Raw genomic sequence first — 27,287 nt, 5'->3', positions numbered from 1 at the left:
TGCATACCACAAATGATAATAATAATAAAGGCATGGATTCATACACAAACCGGGCTGTACACCTCTTTACGATCCTAAACTAAACGCAAAGCTCACATTTACATATTACTTCACGTTTCTCCTTGGTGCATTTGGCACTGGAAGACTGAAAATGGTAAGAGAGCTTCCGCAGTTGTGTATTGCTTTTCCTGGTGGTCATTGACTGTTTGCAAAAATACAGAGGGCTTTTGACCAAAATTGTAAATTCCAATTGTCTTGATTAGTTGAAAGACCAAAATTGTCATTGATTGTCGAGCATGCGATTATCAGAACCCTAACGTTCTGTTTTCATGTTAGGACGTAGCCTTTCTTGCAGCTCCAATATTGTAGAATGAGCATTCTGCAACAAACGGAGAAGGGCTTCTCTTTCAGACATCGAACTTATCAGTGCATCTCCTCTCTCTCTCTCTCTCTCGCTCTCTCTCTCTCTCTCAGACATGGGATTATCAGTGTATCTCTCTCTCACACACAGAAATATGCACACCTACCTTTAATTGTTTTCTCAAATTTTCCTCCTCTTTATCTCTCCTGCTTCTCTCTTCGGAGAAAATGTCAATAAGAGCTTCTTGTTCTTTGTTTGCTGCCTCCAGCTTTTTCTCAGATTTGGCGAGCTGGTAACGATCGACAGAAAAGACAATATTAGGCAGAAAAGTTAAAATAACAGTTTATTTTCAAGGAGAAAGCTGAGAAGAAGAATTGATCTTATTGACATTAGTACCAATGGAATAGACACAATTTGTATCAAGGCCAATATGTGAGGCCTATATTCTGTCTCTCATACACACACATATAAGCATGTGAGCACACTCGCATTCAACAGAATGCTACACAATTACTGCCCCACTAGCCATTGGTAGACAGTTGCTTATCCCATCACTTCATGGTAAGCAGCACATGAGATCGATGTCCCATACAAACACAAACACAAGTAATAAAGATCCCGAACATGAACTCTAAATTGTAACCACACTACATAGACCTACCTAAGCACATTTCCACAATGATCTCGAAGATGACCAAATAATCATCTACAAGGGTAGGTATAAATAGAAACAGCACAGATGCAAAGTCAGAAAAACATGGAAACATCACCCATATTTTGTGGTGGGTAGTCATTTTCTAAGATATGGTTATATCAGCTGATATTTCAAGTACAACTCCAAGACAAACCTAGGAACTGTGCTCCGCATGTTTACAATAACATATCTGGAACACTTTAGACTCTTGTCCACAACACAACCTTAGTAACAATTATTATCCAATATATAAAATTATCTCAATTTTGTCAATATACATTCTATTGCAGATAAAAACTCCGATAATATCCACATAACATGAATTTATCATGATAATTTAGGGCATCCCATTATTTTCACGATAAAAAACTTTCCCAACAATAAGCTTGAATGTAGTATGAAAGCAAAAGTTACTGATTTGAATTTGAGAAGAAAAAATTCATTTGCCTAAAAATAGCTCGAAACATCTCAATAAAGCACATGGGGAGAAATTTGCAAGGAATTGATAATGGATACACAGTTGAAGCTGTTCAATTGAATGATGAGTTTTTTATACTTCAATTTTGATTTACATAAGAAACTAATTTCAACTTTGTCATTTATGAACTTTATTAACATATTTATTTATTTATTTATTTTAATCCGTTAACTTTGTGTTAAGTAAAAGACGTGTACATATTACAAAAAATAGGCGACTTACAGCTTGGGAGCTCTATACAAAAACCACCGAGATGGTGGCAGAATAAAAAAATGCTATACAATCATTATATAACAAAACACAAGTCTTGTGTGAAAAACAGCAGTTAGTGCTCTAGAGAGACGCTAAGAGCGTCGACCACTTGGTTGGCCTCTCGTCAAGTACGCTTCCATAAGTCCTGTGTATGCCTACAAATGTCAAAAATCTCATCAAAAACTGCTCTGAGTCCCCAAAGGGGGTGACCTCACGTAAGGCCCAGGAGATGACGTTTCTAGCGTTACCCTCCACAACCAAAACTTTGCTCCAGATCACGTTGAGATTTTTTAGGCCTTTCAAGACTTCACAGGCTTCTGCGGTAGTGGAGTTTGCTCGGCCAATGGGAAGGGTAAAAGAGTAGAGGGAAACTCCATCATGATTCCTGAAGATGCCCCCAATGCCTGCCGGGCTCGGTTGCCAAGAGACCACCCATCAAAATTAAGACTAGTCTAGCCGGGGGTCCAGTGGTCTCCAGAGGGACGAGCAGGGGACTGGGCTAGGCTTGTGGTAAGGATGGCAAGCCAGATGAGATGGAAGTCAGACATGGAGTGAAGTTTGAATTGGTTGTCGTTGGTGGCCCAGAAGATCACCATCTACCAGACAATCTCCTTTAGGGCCCGCTGATGGGATATTTGTCCCTGGAAAATTGTGATTGCGTTCTCTAAATATGATCCTCAAAAGTTGCCGCCACTGAGGCCTTCCAAAGCATGGTGCTGGATTTGGGCCATGGTAGAAAACACATCTGTTGGAAGAGCTGGGAGACAGATTCAGGTGTCACCCATGACCAACCAAATAACTGAAGTAGGTATTCCCACAGTTGGCTTTTGATAATGCAGTGAATGAAGATATTCGAATTTGCTTCCTCTTCCTCCAGGCACATCGCACATCGATTGGGGATTGGCAAGTCTCATCTTTGGAGTAGGTCGATTATTAAGGCTCTCTCTGACAGAGCGACTCAGTTAAAGACCTGAATGTTTGTGGGGATAAAAGCTTTCCAAGCTTTAGCAATGATGTAGAGGCTAGGAGTGGGGTCGGCCAAAGAGGCAATACATTATGGCAGAAAGAGGAGACTGTAAAGTTCCCAGAGGGGAGAGGGGACCAGAGGATTTTGCCCTCACCCTGGGGAGGAAAAAATATTGAATGGAGGATAGAAGAGAAAGTTCCAAGGAAGCAGGGATCTCGACATTGGGGATTTCTGGCTAAGCGATAGAGGTTGGGGAAGCAAAGCTGGCGGCCAATCCAAATATTAGTCCAGAACCTAATTCGCATTCCAGCCCAAGGATGGAAGCATAAGTTGGCTTTAAACAGGTTGCGGCAGCGAAGAATTGATTTCCAAACCCCAGAAGAGGAATGGTAAGCCCCGTCCGGGAGAAGCCAGGGGAAGGAGTTACGGTGATACATGTGGCATAGCACCTATGCCACTGGTGACCACTTTGAGTGGCCAACCGCCACCACCATTTACCCAATAGCATTAGATTGTGCTTTTGCAGGCTACAAATCCGAAGACCGCCAAGGGCTTTGGTTTTGCAAACAGTGTGCCAAGAAATAAGATGGTATTTCTTGGATTCCCCATAACTTGACCAAAGGAAGTTGCGCAACAATTGTTTCAGGCGCTTTGCCACCGAGACAGGCATGTTAAAGAGCGACAGTTGGAAGATGGGAACGTTAGAGAGTGTGGCTTTGATAAGGGTGACTCTCCCCACGGAGGAGAGGTATCTCCCCTTCCAAGTGGCAAATTTACAGTGAAACTTGTCGATGATATAGCTCCACTAACTTTTCCTAGGTTTCTCGGGGCACAGCAGCAGTCCTAGGTAAGCAGATGGAATAGAGTCAACCCCGCAATCCCAACGATCTGCAAAAGCTTCGGTAGATTAGGGGTCTAGAGCAATGCCTAACATTTTGGACTTGGCCATGTTGACCTTAAATCCTGTGGCTAAGTGGAAACATTTAGGGAAGAGGAGAAGGGTATCCCCTTGTTGCACTGATGCATCAGAAAAAAGTATCGTGTCGTCAGCATATCGGAAGAGGGACATGGTGGGACAGTTCCTGCCAACCATGATTCTTGAATCCCACTATAAGTCTGTGTTGGTACATTCTAGTAAGGGATCTGCTGAACAACTTGACAACAACGGTGATGAGGAAGGGGGAGAGGGGGTCTCCCTGGCAAAGGCCCCTAGATGAGGAGAAGAAACATAAGGATAGAAAAGAAAGGAATGTGGATGCATCCTCCAATCCACTTTCTCCAGCGGCAACCAAAGCCCATTCTGAGGAGTGTTTCCTCAAGCACACAGCCCAATCGACATGGTTATAGGGCTTTTCCCAATCCAGTTTGATGACCAGTCCCAAGGTTTTGGAGATAGTTCTGGAGTGAATGAACTCGTGGGCCACCAAAGCCCCATCCAGAATATGGCAGTCCTTAACAAAGGCCCCTCGATGGGGGCAGATGGCCCAATTTAAAACAGCATTTAATCTGGATGTGAGGACTTTGGCCAGGATCTTAAAAGAGTTGTTGATCAGGCTGATGGGCCTGAAGTCTTTCAGTTTCCACTTTCTAACATATTTATTAATTGAATTTGTTTCAACAATAATAATATATTAGGGGTGAGGTTTGCAGGTGTCAACCTTATACTATTGAAGTAAGGTGGGCCTCAAAAATAAGACGAAAATGCACTTTCAGTGCCACAAAGTGTTGCGAGGATGTGAAAATCTATTGTGGCCCCCAGTTATGAAATTTAAAGTTCCTGAAATGGTGACGATCAAGCAGATCTATAAAGACTTGAAAATATTGAAAATGAATGGTCCAAATAATGTAATTAGATGATGAACTATTTTTAGGACTAGAAATCCCATTTTTTTCAAGTCTATGAATCTCGAGGTTGCGATGATTGATTTGAGAGTTTTCCAGCATAGGAACAACCTTCACTAGTGGGTTTTTTAGGCGCAACTTACCCGTACAGAATAAGGATGACACCTAACATAAACTTTTTCCATATATTAAAGTCTCGATGACTATGCAATGAGTTTCCAAGTAAAACAGAAACACGATAATATCCTGATAAAACCCTCCACCGGTACCATCCCAACAACGATAATTGTCACAGCCCACAACTATCAGTACGTGTTACAATAACTGGCAACTAGGCACTACACCATCAATGGAAGATCTATCCAACTAAGCATCCAAGGCATCTTCAGCCAAATGATAAACCAAAAATGATCTTTTTGCAGGATATTTGCATCACTATCAAATGAAGAACTCTTTATAATAATATAACATGACTTGAACCCATAACAGATTGCATTTCACAAACTTTTTGCAATAAATATTTCCAGATAACTCTCTCTTGCAATTAATCATACAGGTAAGAAACTGCATAAGATTCATCCAGTAAATCAGAAAAGCAGGAATATAATTCTAGCATGCACAATTTTACTTGCTTCATGAGAAAAGAAAAACAAAATCCATAAAGATTATATAAGCCTGCCATAAACAAGTGACGAGAAATTTAATGGACTCACTTGTTCCTCTAACCATTTGTTCCGGTCCTTCACAACTTGCAACTCAAGCCGCACTTTTTCCTCTAATGTCTTCATTCTGCAAAAAATAAAAATAGAGCTTCACGAGCTAAGAATACTATATTTTGACTAGTGTTAAAAATTCCATCAAAAGGGCAAACGTATAGGTATGCTTTTGTAGTGCAGAGAGCACAATGGAGCATTGTGCTCTCATGAAACAGAATATGTCCTGGTCTGATTGCCGGCGAAATATGGTGAGGTCCACAGCGAGGTAGGGCATTTTCATAGAGGAATATTAAAACTAGCACCCCAGAGTCCCCTCTGGAGCACCGGTGACTGAAGGCATCGTGATAAATGGCAATCCGATATGGTAAATATCAAACACAACCAAAGTCTCAGGTCTGATATCACAGAATTGATGGTATCTTTTATTTAATTCCATACAAAATACTAATTATTTTCTGTATTTGATAACCAGCATAGCAGAACACATGATATCTGCAAAGAGGAAAACGAACCTATCTTTCAAATGCTGGTCTTCATCTTTCAGTTTCTTTACAGTGTTGGCATCAGATGCGGCTAAGACAGAACCATTTGAATCTCCACCATTGGATGCACCAGATCCTGTTACATGAGCATCAATTGTTGGGTCTTCCGTGTGAAGCTGCCTCTTCGCATGATCTGCCTATCACATATCATAGATTTAATATTTTAGTAATAAACAATCGTTGAAGATAAAATTAGTGGATCTTCATTTTCTTTCCGTATGACCAAATAAAAACAATCATATATATACTGTTTGGGTAGAATATTTTTCTTATTTTCCAAAAGAAGTACTCAAAGGTCCATTAGATATTTTCCTGAAAGAAAAATCCATATTATTCATCCAGGAAACACAATCAAGGATAACTGCCCTAATGGTTGTCAAGAACTTGGAATAGGTATTAAGTTCACAAATCTATTAATGTACAATATCCAAATCCACAAACAGATGCAAATAAAGGTGTTTTTGGGAGAAAATGGAACAAATTATTTGCTGACGGAGTTTTATAAAACTCATGTGAGATTTAACCAGTAGGCCATTTTTCTTGGTAATCATGGAATTCAGCCACTCGATTTAGGGGTTGAGTTGACATGCTCCATGGCCCTAAGCCAAAGGATCACACCATACTCTTTGAATAACGTATGCCAGAATTAGCAATAACCAAATTACTGACTAAACAACAATCCCAGGTAATAATTCCAAAAAAATTTCTGATTCTGTTTTTCTTTTCAAGATCCTAAAGATTTCCCCAAAAATTCATGCTGAAGATACCTTTGAGGACTGTGCTCCTGTAACAACCGCATCATTTCTTCCAGATGGAGTATCAAATTCCACTATTTGACCATTATCTAAGCTTGGAGAGGGTTTTCCTTTATGAGTTGATTTTATAGAAGAGGATTCCTTTACATGGGAAGAATGTGTGCCACCAATTCTCTCAGGCGTCTTATGAACTCTCTCTACCTTTGAAGGTTGTGGTCGTGCAGGTGTCTTTGATCGTGGCTCTGAAGATTGCTTATGCATGCTTTGAGAAGCAATTTTCCCAGTTTTAGGGTCTATTGTCGGGGACCTTCTTTGGGTTCCCACTTTATCCATGGAACCTGAAACATCAGGCTGCCCTTCTGAATCAGAAGATTCAGAAGATAATTCAGAACTTCTGCTCTTATGCCTCACAGGCTTTTTCTTTCCAGAAGAGAAAGACGGACCATGTGCATTTCCATTCATCCCTGAAACCATTTAATAAGTGTCCATTAACTAACACATTTGACATCAAATTATCCAATATTCATAAAACTTCAGGAAATCCAATTTCGAGTTAAAAAATAGAATGGACACTCAGTTAGATGAAGGCATCAGGGACAGAAAAGCAGGTGCAACATTGGCATCAGTCAACCTAGCAATTTGCAGAAAAACGTCATTGCTCAGGCATAGGAAATAGGACAAATTTTTCAACACATAATCCCAAAAGTGGAAAAAGACAACCTATTTACAGTTTGAAGGCCTACAAGAAGCAAATTATAAGAATATCATCGACTCTTCCATAAGCGGCAATTTTCTAAACCATTGCATGCAAGAAAAGTTGTAGCAAATTAAATGTTACTCTCAGTGTTTAAAATTTTGGACCGGTAGGTTGACCCTATCACCCACTACTTCCTTTTTGGCTACTTGTTACAATGTCTATATATCTCAAATCACTATAGAAACAAGATTTACATGACATTAATACTCTAAAACAAAAAAAATTTATAGGGAGATGGTCCAAGCCCTGATTCCGTGGGGGACTTTTATTGGTTCCCCACTGGTTCCAGTTCGAACCTGGAAAAATGGCCAATCCAATCTGATCTTTTAATCACTGGTTACCCCTATGGAAATTCTAATTGCAAGATAATGGTGTACCTTTATGTGATGACGATCCATTGACAAGCTTCTTGTTACGCCTGGGAGCATAACCAACTAAGTGGCAATTGGATGACCTGTAAAAAAGACAAGGAAGATTTGATGTGTTTATGGAACTACTTCCATTAATCCAAAAGCAAACAATCAAACCAAATACAGATACCAAAACATACCAATAATGCTTCTGCATCTGAACAAGACGTGCCTCAAGTCTAGAAAGCACAGTTGTGCGTTCGAAACCCTGTTTATCATGAGCAGGTTCCACAAAATTGGCCTCCAAGACCCCTGCAGTATAAAGCCATGCAAGATAAACTTAGCACCAAAGATTGTTGGTGAACAAGTTCTGAAAAGTAAAAGATCTTTTTCATTTAAGTCAAACCAAGTTAGAATATTACCAATCACACCACGTCCATCACTTCCAGCTGCATTCCAGACCCTCCAAAATGGCTGATAAGAAGTTAATAAAATCATCAAATAGTTCAGAACCATACGTCATGCATTAAAGTAGCCATGAATTTTTACAACATTACCCACCAGAAACAACTCTAGCCATATTTGATCAACATTCTAACAAGTAGCCAAAGAGGAAGTCAAATTTTTGTCAGTTTAAAAGAAAGGAGATAAAGAACTACAGAAAATGCATAACAATTGAAACTAGCCACACCAAACACCTTCCAAAGGTTTCTAGAAAGATTTTGATTCATCAACATATATTCAGAATCCCATTCAAATAGATAACCTTGCAAACCTGAACACATTAAACTGGAGAACTCAATTATAGAAGATTAAGTCTGGAAAAATCAAATTCTTAATAAAGCAAATGTGTTATTCTTAATAAAGCAAATGTGTTAAAGTGCCAGATCATAAACATGGGTATAATAGGTTTGCTGTACAAGTACTAGTTGATAAACATGCAGATACTAAGCTGGGTTTGTGAGTGCAACACATCAAAATCTCTAATGCAATAGCTGCAGCACCCCTTGGCAAGCCACACAATAAGGATAAAATTGGGTGGGAGAACCTTTGCAATTGCATAGGAAACACCGCTGACTAGTGGCGATTTATGTCTGCTCGATAGCAAAAAAGCATGGCAAACCATACCCCATTCACTGCCAACACATTCTTAGGCATATTGGGTTGCACTGAATGTGCCTTCTGAACGCAGCCTAACTATACATATCCAATCTATTCATGGTATGCCTGTCAGCAATGTGCACACCAGTTCCCGGAATCACGCTCTCAAGATATGGCACAAAGGTAGACAGAGAATCAGCGAGGACTGCATGGATATACGAATTTTCATATCCTAATATCATTTATGTTGTGACACATAGACATGCAAGTACAAGCAAAACTCATTTCTTGGGAAATAACCTTTGGAATCACAATGTCCAAATTCTCAAATTTACAAATGTTCTATTGATGGTTTGCTCAAACCTACCATGCTGTCCCACCGCACTTTCTATCTCATGCCTCCCAAGGGATCCCCATGTTCGGCCTCAGGCCATCTGGCACTTTCAACAACTATAGGTATGCCACCAAAATAAATAAATATTTCTGTCAGTATATCATTGGAGAAATAGTTTGCATAAGTCTTATCGGCTTCAGTTCAGTGGTGACACCTCCTGGTTTTCATGAGGAACTCCAAGCCTCAAAACTTGAAAAGACACTTGCATGTCCAGAATAAAACTAAGCATATACCATTAATTTATTGGGATTAAAACCTTAAACTTTTCCTTAACCCGTCTCAAGCCCAGGTAAAGGAGGTGGGCTGTATTAGGTAGGCAGCTAACCCAAAACTTTGTCAAAACTTTACATGAATCCGGAATTGGCAGACCAGGACTCATGTAGCTGACCCCAAGTAGTTGGGAAAAGGCTCGGACAATGATGATGATATACCATAAATTTATGATAATCAACATGATCCTACTCCAAGGTATTTGACTCCATATTGTCATAATACAAGAGCACAATGAAGACTCTTAAAATATTTAATTATTCGTTATGCATAACAAGCATAATGTCTGATGCATGTGGTCTAATCTGCATTCACTAAGGGCCTGTATGCGGGTACTCCTTATCACTAAATTCATTATTTCAATAAAATCATTCCTGCTAATGAATTATCTGTTGTTCGGCAGTATCCATCATAAAATTACCTGAGGTAAATGAATAGGCAGTTTTGTGCATAAGTTCAATTTTTTGAAAAGTGTTTTACTTTATACAAAATAATTTGCTCAAATCACATATTTTTGGCCAGGAATAGATAAACATTGTTGGAAGTTGCCAAAGAGTTCAATAGTTAATTACATCATACATAATACAAGATGTACACCAACCAACTAATAAAATAATACTACCCAGAGTATATAAATTTTAGATAAGATAGAATTTCAGATATAATTAAATGCCATCCAAGCAGGCCCTAAAAGCCTAAAACAAACCTCTGTTCCACTAAGATGACATTATGTAGCTATTTATATAGATGCGTACTCAAGGTGTGTAACCAACCTGGAGCATGGCACTACACTAGGGATAGGTAGTACAAGAAATATTTAATACCCCAAAAGCCTGGTCTTGAGAATGGTGTAGTAAACTTCAATTGAGGCAATTGTACGCGAAATGGATAAGCATTAACTATCAATTACAAGAAAAATGTATAAGATGCTTCTTCCAATCTAAATTGCAACCTTTTTTTATCACCCCCATGTACAACAGTTTAAGGACTGCTCCAAGATCCCCACTGTTCTAAACCTCAATCGAATTTATTTATTTAACTAGAAGTAGAGATTTCCTCATGCTAAGACTCTTGGTTGGACTGAAAATTAAGGCAGTTTTCAATTTAAATTGGATATAAATTTAAGGCAGTTTCCAATTTAAATTGGATTTAAAATTAAGGAAGAAATGTCCTCATGCTATTCTATGGCCTACGGTTGAAACTCCTTCACATATCCATTCAAACAAGGAAAAAGAACTTGCAATCCACATGGCATGCTGGGCCATAGAGCAAAGTCAGACCATTTTTTTTTTCTTCTTGATGGTTCAAATTTTCAGAACAAGATCATGCTTGTATGACAATTTTAGCAGGACATTCCAATGCAAATCATTGATAATAAAAGATACCTTGATAAGCCGATTCTTGTGATAAACATTGAATCCTTGAACATCAATATGATCTTTTGCATCCTTCACAAAGCCAATTTTGACTATAGCAACCATCTGAGAAAACCAACAAAAAGGTTGTAAGCACAGGACAATTATTGCAGAACCGCATGCAAAATCGAAACAGATAAAATTATGGTTGCTCATTCGATTAATCTGGAAGATATGGGGACATAATATAGTATTTGAACCGGGTCTTCTGAAGTTCTTAATTCATGACAAAGAGAGATCCTATAAATCACAATAAGATAAACTTGCCTTCCAACCACATAACACATGTAGTCTTATCACTCAAGCTAGAATGACATGAAACACAGCACTAATTGCCACAATTCAGAAGAAAGCAGGCCAGGCAACAAAGTTATTTGTGAAGATCATATGTTCCAACACATCTAGGCATGTCAATCCATGAAGCGATTAATAGTAACAATTAAAAGCAGCTTTATAAATTTGCTTACTTTAGAAGCAGAATCTCAAGTGTGTTTCTCATTTAATGGGCATAAACCCTTTGTTCTAATTATGCCAACAAGAGAAGTAGGATGCTGAGCAACATGAATACATTACACATAACTGATCAACCAAATTCCAATAACAAAAAGAATAGGTTGTCCAAAACTACCACAACTTCCCTAGAATACTACATCAATAAACATGCGAGAAAATAAAATTGAAAAAACAAAGTGGTGTATTACATTAAAATCCTTTGGAATACCATCCGCGCCTGGCTGTGGTCTGTAAGTGACCTCTTGCGTTAACATCATATCATCCAATAAGTTGTGGTGACCCACATCTTTGCCACGCAAAATCATTCGGAATCTCGGTGGAAGTCTTAAATAAAGAATAGATGCATAGCTCTGCAAACAATTAGGCAGGAAATATTCAAATCAGATATATAAAGAAAGAAGTTGCCAGACAAACAGTATGAGTCCAGATTCAAATAGCACCAAATGAAGCAAGTATTACAACATTCTTTTCAAAGTCCTGAATGCAACTAATGCACGTACATGTAATTAAAGTAACCGATGACAAACTTAAGAATTATAATAACAGCATGTACAATACAGCATTTCATGTACAAAAACCAAATAAAACTAGAATGGAATGAAGGATGAAATTGTCAACGGCTTCCCAAAGAAACCAGAGAAGCAGACAAATCTAATGGGGGGAACTTGTAGTGAACATACCAATGGTCCACAGACTACTTAAGCAACCTACAACTGAAACTCATTATCAGAATGAATCAACCAGCTTCTAAGGATTACAAATAAGAAATATATGGTATCATCCATTGACTAAAAAACCTTCCTAGCCGAGTCAATGCGATTTGGCTAGTTGCCACATTTTATAAATGCAATACTCTCGTATTTGCAGTATTTCATCACTGGGCTGCAAAGTCCAAACCAGTGGCAATTCTGTTTTGACATGTAGATCAGCAGGGTTAAAAGCCCATCAGATAGAACTTTGGTTCTTTTGTGTGTTCACAAAAGCATTTTGAGGAACTCGCCTAGAGTTTTCTTGAGTTGATTGATGGACACAGAGAGTCAACTCCGTTTTTACAGGGAATGAGTTGATCACCATGTCTGAGTTTTCCACACTATACAATCTGAAAGAATCAGTTTATATACAACAAAAAAACCAATCCTAAGGCTTCAAAATTATAAGTTATAGGATGTATTAGAAATTTCTTCAGAATAGCAAAGAGAACAACTATAGATGTCACAAGTTCTGCAAATCTCATCAGCAGCTACAAAATCCAAAAAAATTGAAAATTGGAAAAAATTATAACCATTTCAAAAAAATAGTGTTGAACATACAAATATAAATTGATTGTTATGTCAATTTCTTATTAAAGAGGAAAAAACTAATCAAATTGGAGAAGATACCCTTAATGAATGTCGATATGTAAGGAAATGCCTGGAGTTGGGGAAATGTTTTGCCATCTGTATCTTCTTATCATCTCGGTTGACACCTCTAATTTGAATATCCTGCAAGTACAACAACAATGTTAACACTCAATGAGCACAAATACATGAGCCCAATATTCTGACGACCATTGGAATCTCAACAACAAATCAAGAGTTTGAGCCGTTTTCTATTAAATGAATTAGGATTGGATTGTGCTTGAATTAAGTTTAACTACATAACATCCAGGTAGGCCTTCAAACTAAGACGAAGCTAACACATCTGTCAACCCTAAGCACAAAGTGATGCCATAATGCATATGAAGGAACTTTAATAAATCAGAATCTGTCTGCTTAATTAACATGCTATCAACCACAGAGATAGGTATCTAAGCAAACCATGGGATGCAAGCACAGAAGAACTGGGCAAGCTCATCTTCTCCTGGTTGAATAATTACTGAACCACCTCACTGAAAACAAAAAAGTTTGTCCTTGGTGCCAAATTCTCCTTTTCTTTTGGGGATGGGGGGCTCCAACTTCCTAGGTTCGTAATTTCCATATGATTCATGTTCAAAATTTAAAGATTCCACTCTATTTCAACAAGAATCTGGCTTCCAAAGTTTCACCTACAGATCATGGAACACATTTATGTAGCCAAAAAAGAGGTGAACATAAACACTCACATGTGGGTCTTCATCGAAATCCAGTTCTAGTTCTCCTTGATCATCCTCCCAAATATTGTATATGATTATGCGTGTACCTTGGTTTTTCAGAGAATTAAACTGAAAAATGAAACACATAAATGACTCGTAAGTGTATTTAACAAAAATCTGATAAGCAGCATGGAAAGAAGTAGTCCTCAAAGTAAAAAGAAAGTAATAAACAAAACCCTGTAATGTTACATCTCATAATGGATGGTCATAAAAATATAAACAGAAACCCCAGATTCTAAGAAGCCCAGTTGGCCATGACTTCACGTGTGGGAACAGTGAGAAGCTTACAACAGGGGAAAAGAAAGCATGGGCCCTGAAAATTAAATAAAGATGCATCCTGTGCTTGTGGTTTTAGAGAATGAACTATTTAATAAATATAAAATGTTAAAGTACAGAGTCCAGGAAATCAGAACTTCTAACAGGATTTACATACAAAATTTTACCGTCAACACAAATGATGATTCGCATTTGCCATCTTGTGTTTATAGGCATTATATTCCTAATAGTGATTTATAGTTCCGTATGTTTACATTCTACAGCCAACTCGCTTCCAAATAATAAGAAACGATTTGCATATTCAGGGTAAAGGAAGTCAATCAATTATTTAGTGCATCTATTATGCTATAAGAAAGGAGAAAAGGGTCCCAAAATATTATGGAAAATATAATAATTAAAAGAAAAAGGGTATGTTAAGAGTTAAGACATCAAACAGGTCATTTTTTAAAGCAACCATGAAGAAAGAGACACTTAGCATCAGTTTAAACAGCAAAAGGCCCCTAACGACAAATATGCACATATTAAAATGATATTCCCATTATCAGATTAAAAGGCAAGGCACCTGATGCAGAAGATCTACTTCACTTAAATATGGAGACCACTGTACAATAGTTTCCATGTTTCTTTTCCAGTCATCTGCAGATGATCGAACCAGCATGCTCCAACCCCCAATTCCTTTCTCATAATCGATCTTTTTATTTCAGTACAAAGAACAACAATGAATTGTTAACAATTATACATTTGCATAGAAACTCACTTTACAATAAACACCAACAAATTTCTAACAATTATACATTTGCATAAAAAAACCACTTGACAATATACTACTTAAAATTAGTTGTAACCGTAAACAATGAAACGTTAACAATAATCATGGGATGAGTTTAAACTTTCGGTGACCATATTATAAACATGGATACGGGGAGCTTATTAGGGGGTGGCAATCCCCCATTGGAATCTTGATCCAATGATCCCCAAGCCGGAGCTCGCTCCCCCATCAAGGGATCTTGATACCTGACTAAAAGGAATCTAGATCCCTATGGATGGGGGATTGTGACCCCATTGAAAATGGGGGTGCAGCCTGGTATGAAGAGATACCTATCCCAGGGGGAGATTTCAAAAAAAAAATTAGTTTTGAACCTGGGGTCTTTGATTTTGTGCAAATCTTTTTCTATATCACTATTTGCATCAATGGTTGAAGGCTTCACCTCGGTTGTCCAAATCAGGTGGTTCATTAAAGTGAAGCGCCCCGGTTCACAATAGAGACTCAGGCAATTCCTAAGTTCAGTTCTTATCGTGGCCCTACAATCTTGTTTATCTCAATTTTTAATGGGACTTTCAGGTTACAAAGTTCACACATGTGAATGGATAATATTAAAACAGTGGCTTACATTTAAAAAATCACTTTCAGAATAGGACGGGGTTAGCATGAGGCCAGACCGGCACATGTAGAAATGCCGGCCCTTAATAAATTTATTTTTGAAATAGAATTCAATCCTAATTTTTAGAGAATATATAACATGGAGATCATGAATATGAAAAAATAAATAAATTTTGAAAACTATAAATAATAATTCTATTAAGAAAACATTTGGACCGTTGGTTTCAATTGTTTTTACATGGACCACCTATTTGCATCCATATTTAAGATGGATGCTTTATACCTCTGGACCGCATGTTGTACAAATGCGGTCCAGCTCGTATGAAACAATTGTTCACACTCGCTCAAAATAAGGGGTGCTTCCCCGATGCTACCATATATTAGGCTGCTTTAAGGCCCTTCCTTGAACAGCACTCCCAGGCACTTCCAAGGTAGGGAGCTTCAGCCATGGGTCAATCCAAGGTCCAGCTCCCACTCCCAAAAACTACGATTATAAATCTAAAACCATTATCATGACATAAATTTCATCTGGTAGCATATTTTGAGACCTTATATTACTAAAAAAAACATCTCCTTGAGGAAACTTCCCAAGTCAAAAAAATGCCGCAAGAGTATCTCACCATAGGAACCACAATATCTTCATGACCAGTGCTCCGCAAAAAAGTATAGGACAACATGCCAATGCTCTGTGTGGAACTGCAAAATACAGAAGAAGGAATATCAATATCTAACAAGAAATAAGCAATTAAACTCAGGAAGAAATATGGCCCCATAGAATCAAATGTCAAATACAACCGGGGGGGGGGGGGACATTTTCCCAAAATTCAACAATTTATTGCACAAGAAGTTAGAATTACCAAAACTAAGAGGTTGATATTAAGAGATTTAGGGCCATGTTGCCAACCCTCAAGGCACAGCCTATGCCAACCAGGATCTAGAAAACATTTTGCACATGATAAAGTGTGCATAAATAAATGCACATACATGTAAATGCTTGTGTACTTTGAGTGTCTATGCAGGAACAAGCATCCAGGTTATGCATATGTAGACGTGTGATTACGTATTGTAGTTACTATATAGTTACCGACTAAAGGGCATATATAACAATAACTTTGGGATACCACCCATTTATAACATTGTGGTTTATACAAGGCAGCAACCGTACTTGTAGAAGTTTGGCTGCAGTAATCTGCACCATCCCTTTCAGTTGAAAGGTTTAGTTTTCACACATCTTTTAATGCTATCAAAATTTGACATAGTCTTAGAGTACATGCCAATATATGTCATCCAACTAAATGGAATGTGGAACACCGCAATCTTACTTCTAGAAGTAAGATTGCAGCCTTATATAAACTTTTTCCTTCTTAAGATGTAGCTAGAATGTTTCAGTTGTACAGTAGCTTTAGTCATTTAGGAGCCAAATATCAAATTTGTTTCCAATTAATATGTAAGGTTCTCTCAGAAGAATGTAAACATAAGGAAGTCCCATTTACAAGTGGATTCATGTAGATCCTACAAGTGAATACAATTCTATGCAAACGAAGAAGTAGAGAGTTTGCTTCATGAGATGAAAACCATTGATAGGCCATTTAGAGTCGACATACAATTTATTTAAATAGAAAACATTTACAGGAAAAAAGCCTGTTTTAGTCAGAAACAGTTAAGTGGTTGCTTATAAGCCTGTTTGGATTCATTCAGATCTACATGTGAATAAAATTCTATAACAATGAAGCAGTTGACAGTTTGCTTATAAGTTGTAAGCATTCCTACAAAAGAAGGATTTTTTAAACTATAGAATGAGAACACTAAAAGATGAAAATACTCTCAACCTAACTATCCCAACACCTGGGTTCAAAGGGATATGCAGAAATGGCAGCACAAAACCCAAAGATCCCATCTACATAATGTCACATCAGAATATTAATTTAGCATCATTTAAAAAGCCAGGGTCGCAAGAGAACTTCTAAAATGTCCAAAGGGAGCTGCACTCGAAGAGAAATCCAAGATATACATATATCATGCAAAGATTTTTGACTAACCTTGTTCCATCTTTTCCACGAGAACGAGAGAACACTACAACATCTGCTCCAAGCCTCATGGTACTTGTCTTGAAACCATTTCCATCTATATAACCAAAACCACAAATAGCAAAAGAAAGAGAACATTAGCTTTATTATTGTGTTCTATAACTACTCATGTGTTCTATAACTACTCACAATAAATGATGCTTAACATGCTACCATTCTTTATTACTGTTAACTACTCACATTGTCCAATAGTATTTGCTAATTTGCTCTTTGCTGAATACCCGAGTGACATGCAGGCTCGCAGTTTATCTGGAGTCATCCCACCACCATTGTCTGCATAGGCCAAACAAGATTAATTTAATGGGCATAAAGACAGTGGCAATAATACATAACTCCTTGAACCATGGTTAGAATATACATTTAAAAATCAGCTTCTCCTAAAAGAATATAGAGCATAGCAATAAAAAAAAGAATATTCATAAGCATGGTAATGGAGAAGCAATTATATGAGTGGAAATAGAAACTTGCATAATGTCATAATGCCTGCCACAAGACTGGAGCACAGGTCTTTGAATTCATAGATAGCAGGAAAGAAAGCATGAAACTGGAGTAAGGAGGGCAGCACAGGGATGTAAAGACGGTAAATACCAAGCAGGAAGGAGAAGGTTCGTTGTCAAATCAGTAAGCAAATGTTGTTAAATCAGTTACCAAACACTTAAATCACACAGATTCTACAATCAACATGACTGTCATATCAACACAGATCCATTTATTTCCAATTATTTATTAGAAGGATTTTAAACCTTACAACAAAATATGTAATCCCGTTTTCTTCCTCCTTCCAATAAATACAACAACTTCCGCAGACCAAATAAAATGAAACAATCATTTAGCAAACAATAATGATAATGAAACTGCAACAAAGTACCTTCAATCAACAACATTCTGGACCCATCTTTCTTATTCGTAAGCATGTCTATGTTAACATAAGTTGCTCCATTGCAAACCTGAGGAAAGAAAAAGGAAAGATCAGAAAGTCATTAAGAAAGAGGTCAACCAAATGATTCCAAATAGATGCCAGGGTAGATACCTCATCCAGAGCATTGTCCAACAGCTCTGCAAAAGCTGTACATAAGGAAAGTGAATCATATTTTGCTCAAAATGGTCAACGTACCATGCTTGAAGAATATAAAAAGATAAACATGCCAAAAGAGACAGCCATATCATCATTTCATAGGCAAATAAAAAAATTTACCTCCCAAGGCCCACTTATGACTGGTTGCATTTGAATGTAGAAACTTGGGGTGGACCCTAACGTGGTCCATGCTACCAACTGAAAATTAAAGAAGCATAAGGCACACATGATGAACATCAAGGCAGGAAAGAGAAACAATGTAAAATCATAAAATTTGAAAACCATAAAATGCATGAACCATCCCAACTGATATAACATGGCAAACCAATTCACAATACAACTCATCTTCTTTGGGTAATTCAGCAGTAGGAGATCAAACTTGGGATAGAGAGTTGCAACCTCAATAACTAACCAATCAAGCCCAAACCAGATTCCTCAAAATGCAACTCTCTCTTTTCTTTTCTTTTTAATATGCTGACATTTCAAAATACAAAATATAACTCTTATTTCGTCATTTAACCAACTCACGATGCAATGACCACAATAGGCTCTCAAACTCAATGATATAGAGATCATATGAAATCAAAGAATCTCAGTGTATTTCTATTCAGTTCAAAATTTAAAAGAAACATACAAATGAATTTTGAAAATAGCTCACCTTCCTAAGCATACACGGTCTACTTCAAACTTGTAACCATATATGGTGAGGTCACATTGAGAACTCAAATAAAAATGATGTAAAATAATGAATACAACATCTTATATCCACATGACAAGAGAATGCCATAAGTCATGGTTAATTGGCTACTTCTTGGATTAACAACCCTTCTAAACAGTTTGCTAAAAAGAATAGCATGCATGTATCAAGGAATTAAGGTTCTCAGATATAAACATAAATGCAGACAGAATTTTGACAGACTACTCTATTTCTCAGTATATCAATGAGAAGAAACTTTTCCAGGAAGCCAGAGCATGTCTAGTACAAACAAAAGACTTTGAGTGACAAACATGCTTTTTTGTTCAATAATAACTGCTTTTAGAACTTGTCAATCCTAAGATTTTATTCATTAATTATTTTTTCTCAATTTAGTAACTGATGCATACTGCATGTTACAACGGCATCTGCACAAATACTGGGAGCAAATATAAAAAGCATGAAAATAATTGGATGAATGAAGTTCTTTGAAGAGAAACAAAGCACAAGCATGTGAAGAACAACAGAAAAAGCATTAAAAATTCAGTAAGCACTAATGGAGAAGTTTAGGAGACTTGCCATATTTCCCAACCAGAAGATAAACGCCTACCAAAATAATTTCACAATTAAAACATCTGTGGGTTTGTGAGGGTAGCCACTTGTATTAATACAAGGAAATTTACAAGAGGTGAGACATATTTTCTGTGATATAAACTTTACAAAGGTCGTTACTGCAAGTGTCTTTTTTTATTTGATCTATGTACATTTAATATCTCGTTGTGCATGCTCTCTCACCCAAAGGTCAATTGGGAATTTGTATTGCCATCGTTCCTATATTAATCTTTATCTTTCATCTCTTGGGGGTGATATCTTTTCTTCCAGCATATTTTTTCAGATCCTCCATATCATCTCCCTTGGTACCCCTTGAATGGTATGGTGAGAAACAAAATCCTCTATGATCACAAGTTTTAACTTTGTTTTTGAACAGACGGCACAAACTGGGTTTAATGGGAATATTTTTGTACCAGATAGGCAGATAAGAAATGAGACCAACCCTAAGTATGAGAAGTGAGCAGCTAATTAGCCTCTAGCCTCTATTGGTCATTTCATGTCACCTTATCTCAGCACTACCATGTTAATTACCTGACTCCTATGTCTACCAAAAGTGGAGGAAATATCAAAGAATATTTAATAATTGTAATCTTAAGATGCATACCAAACAGCTAGCAAAAAAAATACTATCCAGAGTATATTATGTTTAGATAAGATAGCATATTCCAGAGAACATTAACTGTAATCCAAACAGGCCCTCAAGTATCAACTTGATCAAAGTATTGCAAGCCACCATGAAGCGCCAAACTCTCAGTATTATGGTACCCCATGGGGTGAGCATTGCCCTTTATCTAAAGCAACTAGAAGAACAAATATATTTGAGTTGTTCTGTGAAATGAACAACAAATATGAGAGCATTCAAAGCCAATTACAAGCATACGAGAACATTCTCTCCTTAAATTCCACATATCCTATACATCCAATGTTGTAAAACTTGGATTCGGCCACCTAGGCAGCCAAGGGTGCAGACCGCCATGGTGGCTTGCCGGGTACCTAGTTCCCTAGCCCATCCACAAAGATCGGGTTCCACACCCCATAAATTTTGTTTGAGGGGTTGGGTTGGAAACCAAATTCTCCAAAAAAATTTTGAATAAAAAAAATTGAAATTCAAATAGAGAAATTATTCCCCAAATTGATCTTGGCATGTAAGAAACCATTTTTTCAGATATATGAATAGAGAAATTATAGTCTAAGACCCTGGAAATTTGAAACATTAAAGTTAACAAACCTTGAGAAATAATTAGTAAAACATGAAATCAAAGATTCTCATTTCAATTGAGAAACAAATTTAAGACCACTAAACTAGAAATATCCATTTGGATTAAGTCTGTTGACATTATATGCTAATATTGGGTTACCAAATCTTAGTAAAATGCCATTAAGCACAATCTAAAATCCATTCTTGATTATGGACCACAAATCCAAAGTTTCTAACTCATAAATTTGAAAAAGAAATATAAGAACAAAAACCAAACAAGAAAAAATAATAATAAACCCGTCTGGGCCTGTGCACTATGGTGAGGCCTCCTGAGGCAGCCGTTTCCTCAAACACATTATACATCCACACAAAGAAAATTGAAGATTGATCTTGGAATATTCACATAGCAACCAAGCCTAGTTTCTGATGTCAAAGGCATAACCAGAATAGGTAACAAGCCCAAAACACCAATAAAATTAATGTTTGACAATGAATGAAAAAATTATATCACAATGGAAAACTGCAAGGCAAGGGAAACCAAACAATGCCCAAGAAACTACCATTAAAATGCCAAACACCAACACTAACATTTACATACGCATGCAAAAGATTGTGATGCCATGAAATACAACAAAGACATTGAAACTAAACAGCGCCATAATCTGAAACAATTTGATCGAAAAATCTAGATGCATCAGACTATTAATCAGCAAACAAATAAATACAAAAGACCTACCAGGAACATTCGAGCTCAAAGCAGGGCTCCCCTCATAGTCCCCTGCCTTCCAAAATTGCTTGCAACTCTGAGTTCGAGGGTGAGAATTGGACTCTCGCACAACAGCAGGGGGCAGAGGAGCCACAACAGATATAGGCTCAGCATAAGAAACAGTAAGAGGGGGGAGAGGATCCAGAAAACCAGCTGGTAATAAGACACCATGATCATCATCCCCAAGCCCCCCATTATATTCACCAGAATGTTTTGATCTCTTGGTTCTAGAATCACCAGAAAAATCATCCGTTTCACTATCACTACTACTAAGATCAATGACAGGAACATCTCTGAGACTTAAATCACCAATAGTATAGGGGTCCGGCTTTATAAACTCCTGCTTCACCACCGAGTTCATGGCTTCTTCGAGGTTTCAATGGAAAAAGTAAGAAGCTTATCAAAAACACAAATCCTGCGAAGAAGACATCCTTGTTAATGGCCCTTCCTCAAAGGAGCTGATCGAAGAAGAATATTCATAATACAGATTCTCCAAAGGTTCAGCAGAAGAAACTTACCGAAAGCACCAAAAATAAGTTTTAGAGAATAAATAAATCCTCGTTAATGGCGATTTATTAGAGGCGACCAGAGAACAAGCTATCTGGGAATGGCGAAACCTCTATCACCTGAATCAATTGATTAAATTAGAGTACACGCAGAGAGGCAATTCAATGGAGAAGATTAGCCTTAGAATTAGGGTTAGGGTTGCAGAAGAAAGAGAGAGTCGATAAGAGCGAGGAGCAGCCTGGTTTTTTAGAGAGAGAGAAGGAAGAGAGAAATAAATTGAAAGAACTTCGGCTTTAGAAAAGAGGGAAATCTGCATACATATGAATTCCGTTCGTTGATGAGGCGGTAATCCAAAAAAATTAAAGGATAAAACGGAAGACGAAGGGGTAAAGAGTAAAAAGTAAAGTCTCTATGACGCATGGCCAAAACGCACATGAAAACGCGACGTTACTGCATACCCCGTTGAGATCCATTACAAATGACGAATTTGTCCTCGTGTGTAGGTGTAATTTGCGATAAACCCCTGTTCGTTGTGCTGGACTTTGGATACTCTTCGTCAGCCGAAAAAGATTAGAGGCTCCCGCGCGGTAGCACATCGCCCATTCCCTCCCGTGCGGAAAGGAGCGTTTGAAAATATGGACCCGCATAACTGATCAAAGAATCGGCCATCAAGGTCCGACTCGGGTGGTGTGTCCGAAGTAATTAAGGGTGCCCTCGAGTCGGCTGTTTTGGGCTTCCCATTTAAATAAAAAATAAAACTATTTTCAGCCGTTGGATGTAGGTTTGTTTAATCTGAACTATTGGAGAGGGTATGCACCGTTCCAACTTCCAACTCTCCCAATGATTTAAATGGAAGACTTTCCCAATTTGAAAATACAAAATATCAATTAGAATTAGCAGTGATTGGTTTATTGGTGCATAGAGCTGCTCTTATCAATTTGTATGGAAAATGGGAGAGAAAATAAATAATCTAGATAAATAAAATATAAAAATAAAAGGGATTGTATACAATAAGACTGTTTACTTTTGGAATAAAAAGGTTACAATTACTTACAACCATTCGATGTGAAACCTAAAATTTGAAATCTGATAACTGAGGTGTGTCACAAAATTTGAAAAAAAAAATTGAATTTTAAGCTTTATTAATGAAATAAATGCAACCACCAAATTTCGTATCTAATGGTCAATATTTACTGTGATTACCTTGTGCCAAAAGTAAATGGCCTCATTATATACTTTTCCAAAATAAAAAGATAAGACTCTTCTTTCAAAAACAGCCAAATCCATTCCAAAAAGATTTATTCATTAGATTTAAAATGGGGTTGGTCTGGAGTTAACAACCCCTCAAAATACAAACGTTTAAGTTAGATGGGGTTGTGATGGGTGGATTTATCAAAACAATCATTATTTTTTTATTAAAAATTTATTTAAATAGGTAATTTTACCATCAAGCAAAAGTAAATTTGAAATTTTCACAAAAGTACGATGGTATTTTAGAAATTAGTATCCTGAAACTTTATTTGTAGAGTGTATTTGTTTTTTAGTTAAAATTTCAACTTTACCCTTTATAGAGATGACAAAATTAATAAATCCACCTTTCACAACTCTTTCTATTAATTTAAAGGGTTGTAAAGTTTAGATTATCCCTTTAAAATAATGTCTTATCTTCTCTTTTTCTTTTTTTTCCTCGGTTATATAAAGTTTGTTTAGAGTTAACAACCCCGCAAAATATTAAAGTTAATATTAGAGGGTTTGTTTAGAGTTAACAACGCCTCAAAATACAAAAGTTAATATTAGAGGGTTTGTCTAAAGTTAACAACCCCTCAAAATACAAAAGTTAATACTATAATAAGTTGTGATAGGTGTATTTATTAAAAATTTATTACTTTTTTGTTTATAAATTATTTTTAATAGGTGACTTAATCATTAAGCCGAAAGTTCGGCTTTGTTAGAAGGCTTGAAACTTTTGAAAGAGACTTGTGCTAATTTTTATTGGGTAGTTGATGCAAATAAAAATCGGGGCTTTTTTAATTTTTAATTTTTATATTTTCTTGATTCTAGATTTGGTAGTATTAAGGTTTTTAGTTTATTACTTACGCAAAAAGTTATTAAAGGTTTTTTTTGTATGTTTTTGTTGTAGAGATTTGAGGGGTATAAAAAATATTTATTTTAGAATGTTAGGAGTTATCTTTTAGATGGAGAAAAATAGGAAGGATTATCATAGTGATATTATCTTTTAGTTAAAAAGTCAAACTTTTGATAAACATGCAGTTACCCAGGCCATATTTTTTTAGGAAAGTATAGAGTTCTAGAAAGGTTATCGAAATAAATGAGTTTTAGAAAGAGAGATAAATGTGTTTTTATTTATTTATTTTATTATTTCAGAGAAAATGTCCCTTTGTTATAGAACAAAAAAGAGATTGGAATTCATACAAAGAAAAATAAGATATTACAATGGAGTAATTGGAAAGAGAATGATCATATGGGACCCTCCCATACCCATGTCAGTAGGACCCCAAATGATCGCCGTCAAATTTGGCATAGATCTCTAAAAAAGTCAAGTTCTGCACCCGTGTGAAAAATTTTCTAGAGATCTATGCCAAATTTAATGGTGATCGTTTTGGGTGCTACTCACATGGGTATGGGAGGGCATGATAGTGTCATTTCTCAATTGGAAATCATACAAAAAAAAAAATATTAGAATTGAGTAATTAGAATTCAGTAAAGTTAATCTTGTGAAAAGATTTTGCGGAGATTCCTTGCCAACCTTGAGAAATTGTATATCCACTCATCTTTTTATTTATTTATTTATCCATGCATTATGGAAAACTTTAAATGTCATCAATTATTGTGATCATATTGGGAGATGAGAAAAGTATCATTGTTTTGTAGTAATATTTACAAAATTACCTTTACTTATTAGGTGCCTTATCATTAAAAAGGGTTGTGATTGGTGTATTTATAAAAAAAAATTATTATTATTTGTTTAAATTTTTTTTTTAATATGTAACTTAACCATTAAGCAAGGAAATTTTTATAAAAGTACAATGGTATTTTGGAAGTTAGTATCCTCAAATTTTACTTGTAGATTGCCATTGTCTTTTAGTAAAAATTTCAACTTTACTCTTTATAGAGAAGACAAAAGTACCCCTTGTCTTGTAGTAATATTTACAAAATTACCCTTACTTAGTGTTGAAGATATCAAAAAAGTAACTTTTTTTAAAAAATAGACTTCAAAATTAATAAATTCACCCTAAACCACTTTCTTTATTTTTAGCCTTTATAATTTGAAGTGTTGTAATGCTCATATCAATATATGAACCCAACGACTTAGGTTGAATCTTAGCTGATCTGATAATCACGACCTTATTTTGTATTTAAATTTTAACTATTTTTCTACAAATTCAAATAACTCGAAATTTTACACTTGTATTCTTTAAAATTTGGAGAATCTATAAAAATCTCAACAATAATAATTTGCAAGGAATCTAACAATTTTCAGGGGTATTTTGGTTAAAGAAATTTTATGAATTATTTTTTTATATATTTTTATCAAGTGCACCTTGATGAGAAGAATAAACGCCTTAAATTTCATATGATTTAGATTTGTAAAAAATAAAAAAAATCAAATACGAAATGAGGCCGTGACCGCCTGATTAGCCTAAATTCAATCTGGGTTGTTGGGCTCATGTATTGATATGAGCTAGTTATACATATATATATATATATATATATATATATATATATATATATATATATATATATATATATATATATATATGGGTGCAATTTCCATAAGGTTGCAACCTTTAACAATCCAATTAAGGTGCACCTTAAAATTTTATCATAACATATAATTTTGTTATAAAACATTTTTAGTATTATCTTAAAATCTATTTTCATACCTAATTAGAAAAGTTTAAATTCTAAAAACGATTCAAATCTAGTAGATTTATAAATATATGAAAATTTGAAAATGAACGGTCTAGATAATGTGTTGCAAGATGCATTATTTTTGGGACTCAAAAACCTTTTTTTTTTTTTTTTTTCATATTCATACATCTCAATGTCGAGATGATCGATTAGAGGTTTTTTTCAACATTGAAACAACATTTCCGATAGATTTTTGAGGTGCATCTGTGATTCTACATTTTAAGGTTGCAACCTTAAGAGATGGTGGAAAAAGGAGGGGAGGCAGAGGAGAGTTGGAGGGCGAAGTTTGACTCTCTGCTTACACCGGTGGTTAACGTCAAGTTTGATCTGGGTTCAGGTATCTTTGAGAAGAGTCATTTCCCTATTGTGGGATCCTTCTCCCCACCTTCTAATGACATTTTTGGGTTGAGCGATTGGGCTAGAAAGAGCTGGGGGACTCTCTTACGCCCCTAGAGTCCAAATTTTGGGTTCTAATAAGATTGTCTCCCTCTTACGTTCCAAGGAGGATGCTTCAGTTGCATTGGGAAATCGTTTGTTCGTGTGCGTGGCAAGCTTTTATCTTTAGACTACTGGAAGCCTTCGTCTCATTTATCTTATGTACAGAGAGAAAACTTGTAGATTTCTCTTCCCGGCATTCCTTTCCATGCTTGGACCTTGGACACAGTCCGCAAGATTACCAACTATTACGGTGAGTTCTGTGATATTGATAGAGCATCCTTGACTGGAGTTGATCTAAGCTTGGTCAGGGTCCATATTTGGAAGCTCAAAGGTGCCTCTATTCCCAGATTGGTTCGATTGGTTATTGGCCATGATTCCTTTGTTATTCAAGCTTCTTCGGTTGCTGATGTAAAACCTTGTACACTCCAGAAATCAGATGTTCCTTCTGGAGATGGTTGGACAGTTGTACACCATGAGCCAAAAAAGGCCAGGATTGATACGCCTCCTGTAAAGGATTTTCCGATGACTTCTCACCGAAGTATGCATAATAGCAGTGAGTTTTGGTTCGATGATGGTGCCGTTTCGAAATTTCATAATTTTAAAATCACGAAACATTGGATCCCAGTGGGGCATTTCTCAAAAGTTCCGGCTTCTTTTGCGTCAATAGTTTCCAACAAATTTGAAGGTTCAGTTGGTCACGTTGGTCATGCGGGTTCACCTGCTATCTATAATCTGCATTCTGGCATAAACTCTTTGCATGATAGGGCGGCGGCCCAAGTCCCAGAGTCACAGATTGAGTTGGA

At 36.5% G+C, this 27,287-nt stretch overlaps 1 protein-coding gene across 2 annotated transcripts; it reads right to left on the bottom strand.

Annotated features, from left to right (window-relative positions):
• On the bottom strand, positions 1-21,823 carry LOC18434461 (protein MICRORCHIDIA 7). Of its 2 annotated transcripts, none has more exons than XR_016058338.1 (20): positions 21,577-21,823; positions 18,457-18,534; positions 18,292-18,326; positions 18,130-18,208; positions 17,442-17,534; positions 17,214-17,298; positions 15,795-15,870; positions 14,356-14,484; positions 13,488-13,586; positions 12,787-12,888; positions 11,596-11,757; positions 10,865-10,960; positions 8,137-8,188; positions 7,915-8,026; positions 7,742-7,818; positions 6,620-7,071; positions 5,823-5,985; positions 5,308-5,383; positions 528-650; positions 1-379 (listed from the first exon to the last, which is right to left on the bottom strand). XR_016058338.1 is itself a non-coding variant. In XM_006844531.4 (20 exons), exons 2-20 carry the CDS (start codon positions 18,524-18,526, stop codon positions 314-316), a joined length of 2,151 nt encoding a protein of 716 aa, XP_006844594.2. In that variant the 5' UTR covers positions 18,527-18,534; positions 21,577-21,823; the 3' UTR covers positions 1-313. The 2 variants fall into 2 exon arrangements, 1 of the variants encoding a protein (XP_006844594.2); XM_006844531.4 differs by having other exon boundaries at positions 5,823-5,989.
• Positions 21,824-27,287: the final 5,464 nt, after the last annotated feature.

The sequence above is a fragment of the Amborella trichopoda genome, chromosome 6 (genome assembly GCF_054954075.1).
Source record: "Amborella trichopoda isolate Santa Cruz 75 chromosome 6, AtrichopodaSantaCruz75HAP2 v2.0, whole genome shotgun sequence".
In the NCBI taxonomy this organism is placed as follows: domain Eukaryota; kingdom Viridiplantae; phylum Streptophyta; class Magnoliopsida; order Amborellales; family Amborellaceae; genus Amborella; species Amborella trichopoda.
Note: the sequence above shows the minus strand (reverse complement) of the source record. Positions and strands in the feature narration are given on the sequence as shown.

Excerpts from the sequence above, each read along its gene's own strand:
- LOC18434461 (XM_006844531.4), bottom strand. The coding sequence starts at position 18,526 with ATGGACCACGTTAGGGTCCACCCCAAGTTTCTACATTCAAATGCAACC. Across the intron at positions 13,587-14,355 it reads AAGTAGATCTTCTGCATCAG|TTTAATTCTCTGAAAAACCA; the intron begins GTGCCTTGCCTT and ends TTCATTTTTCAG. Across the intron at positions 380-527 it reads ATTTGAGAAAACAATTAAAG|AATGCTCATTCTACAATATT; the intron begins GTAGGTGTGCAT and ends CGTTTGTTGCAG.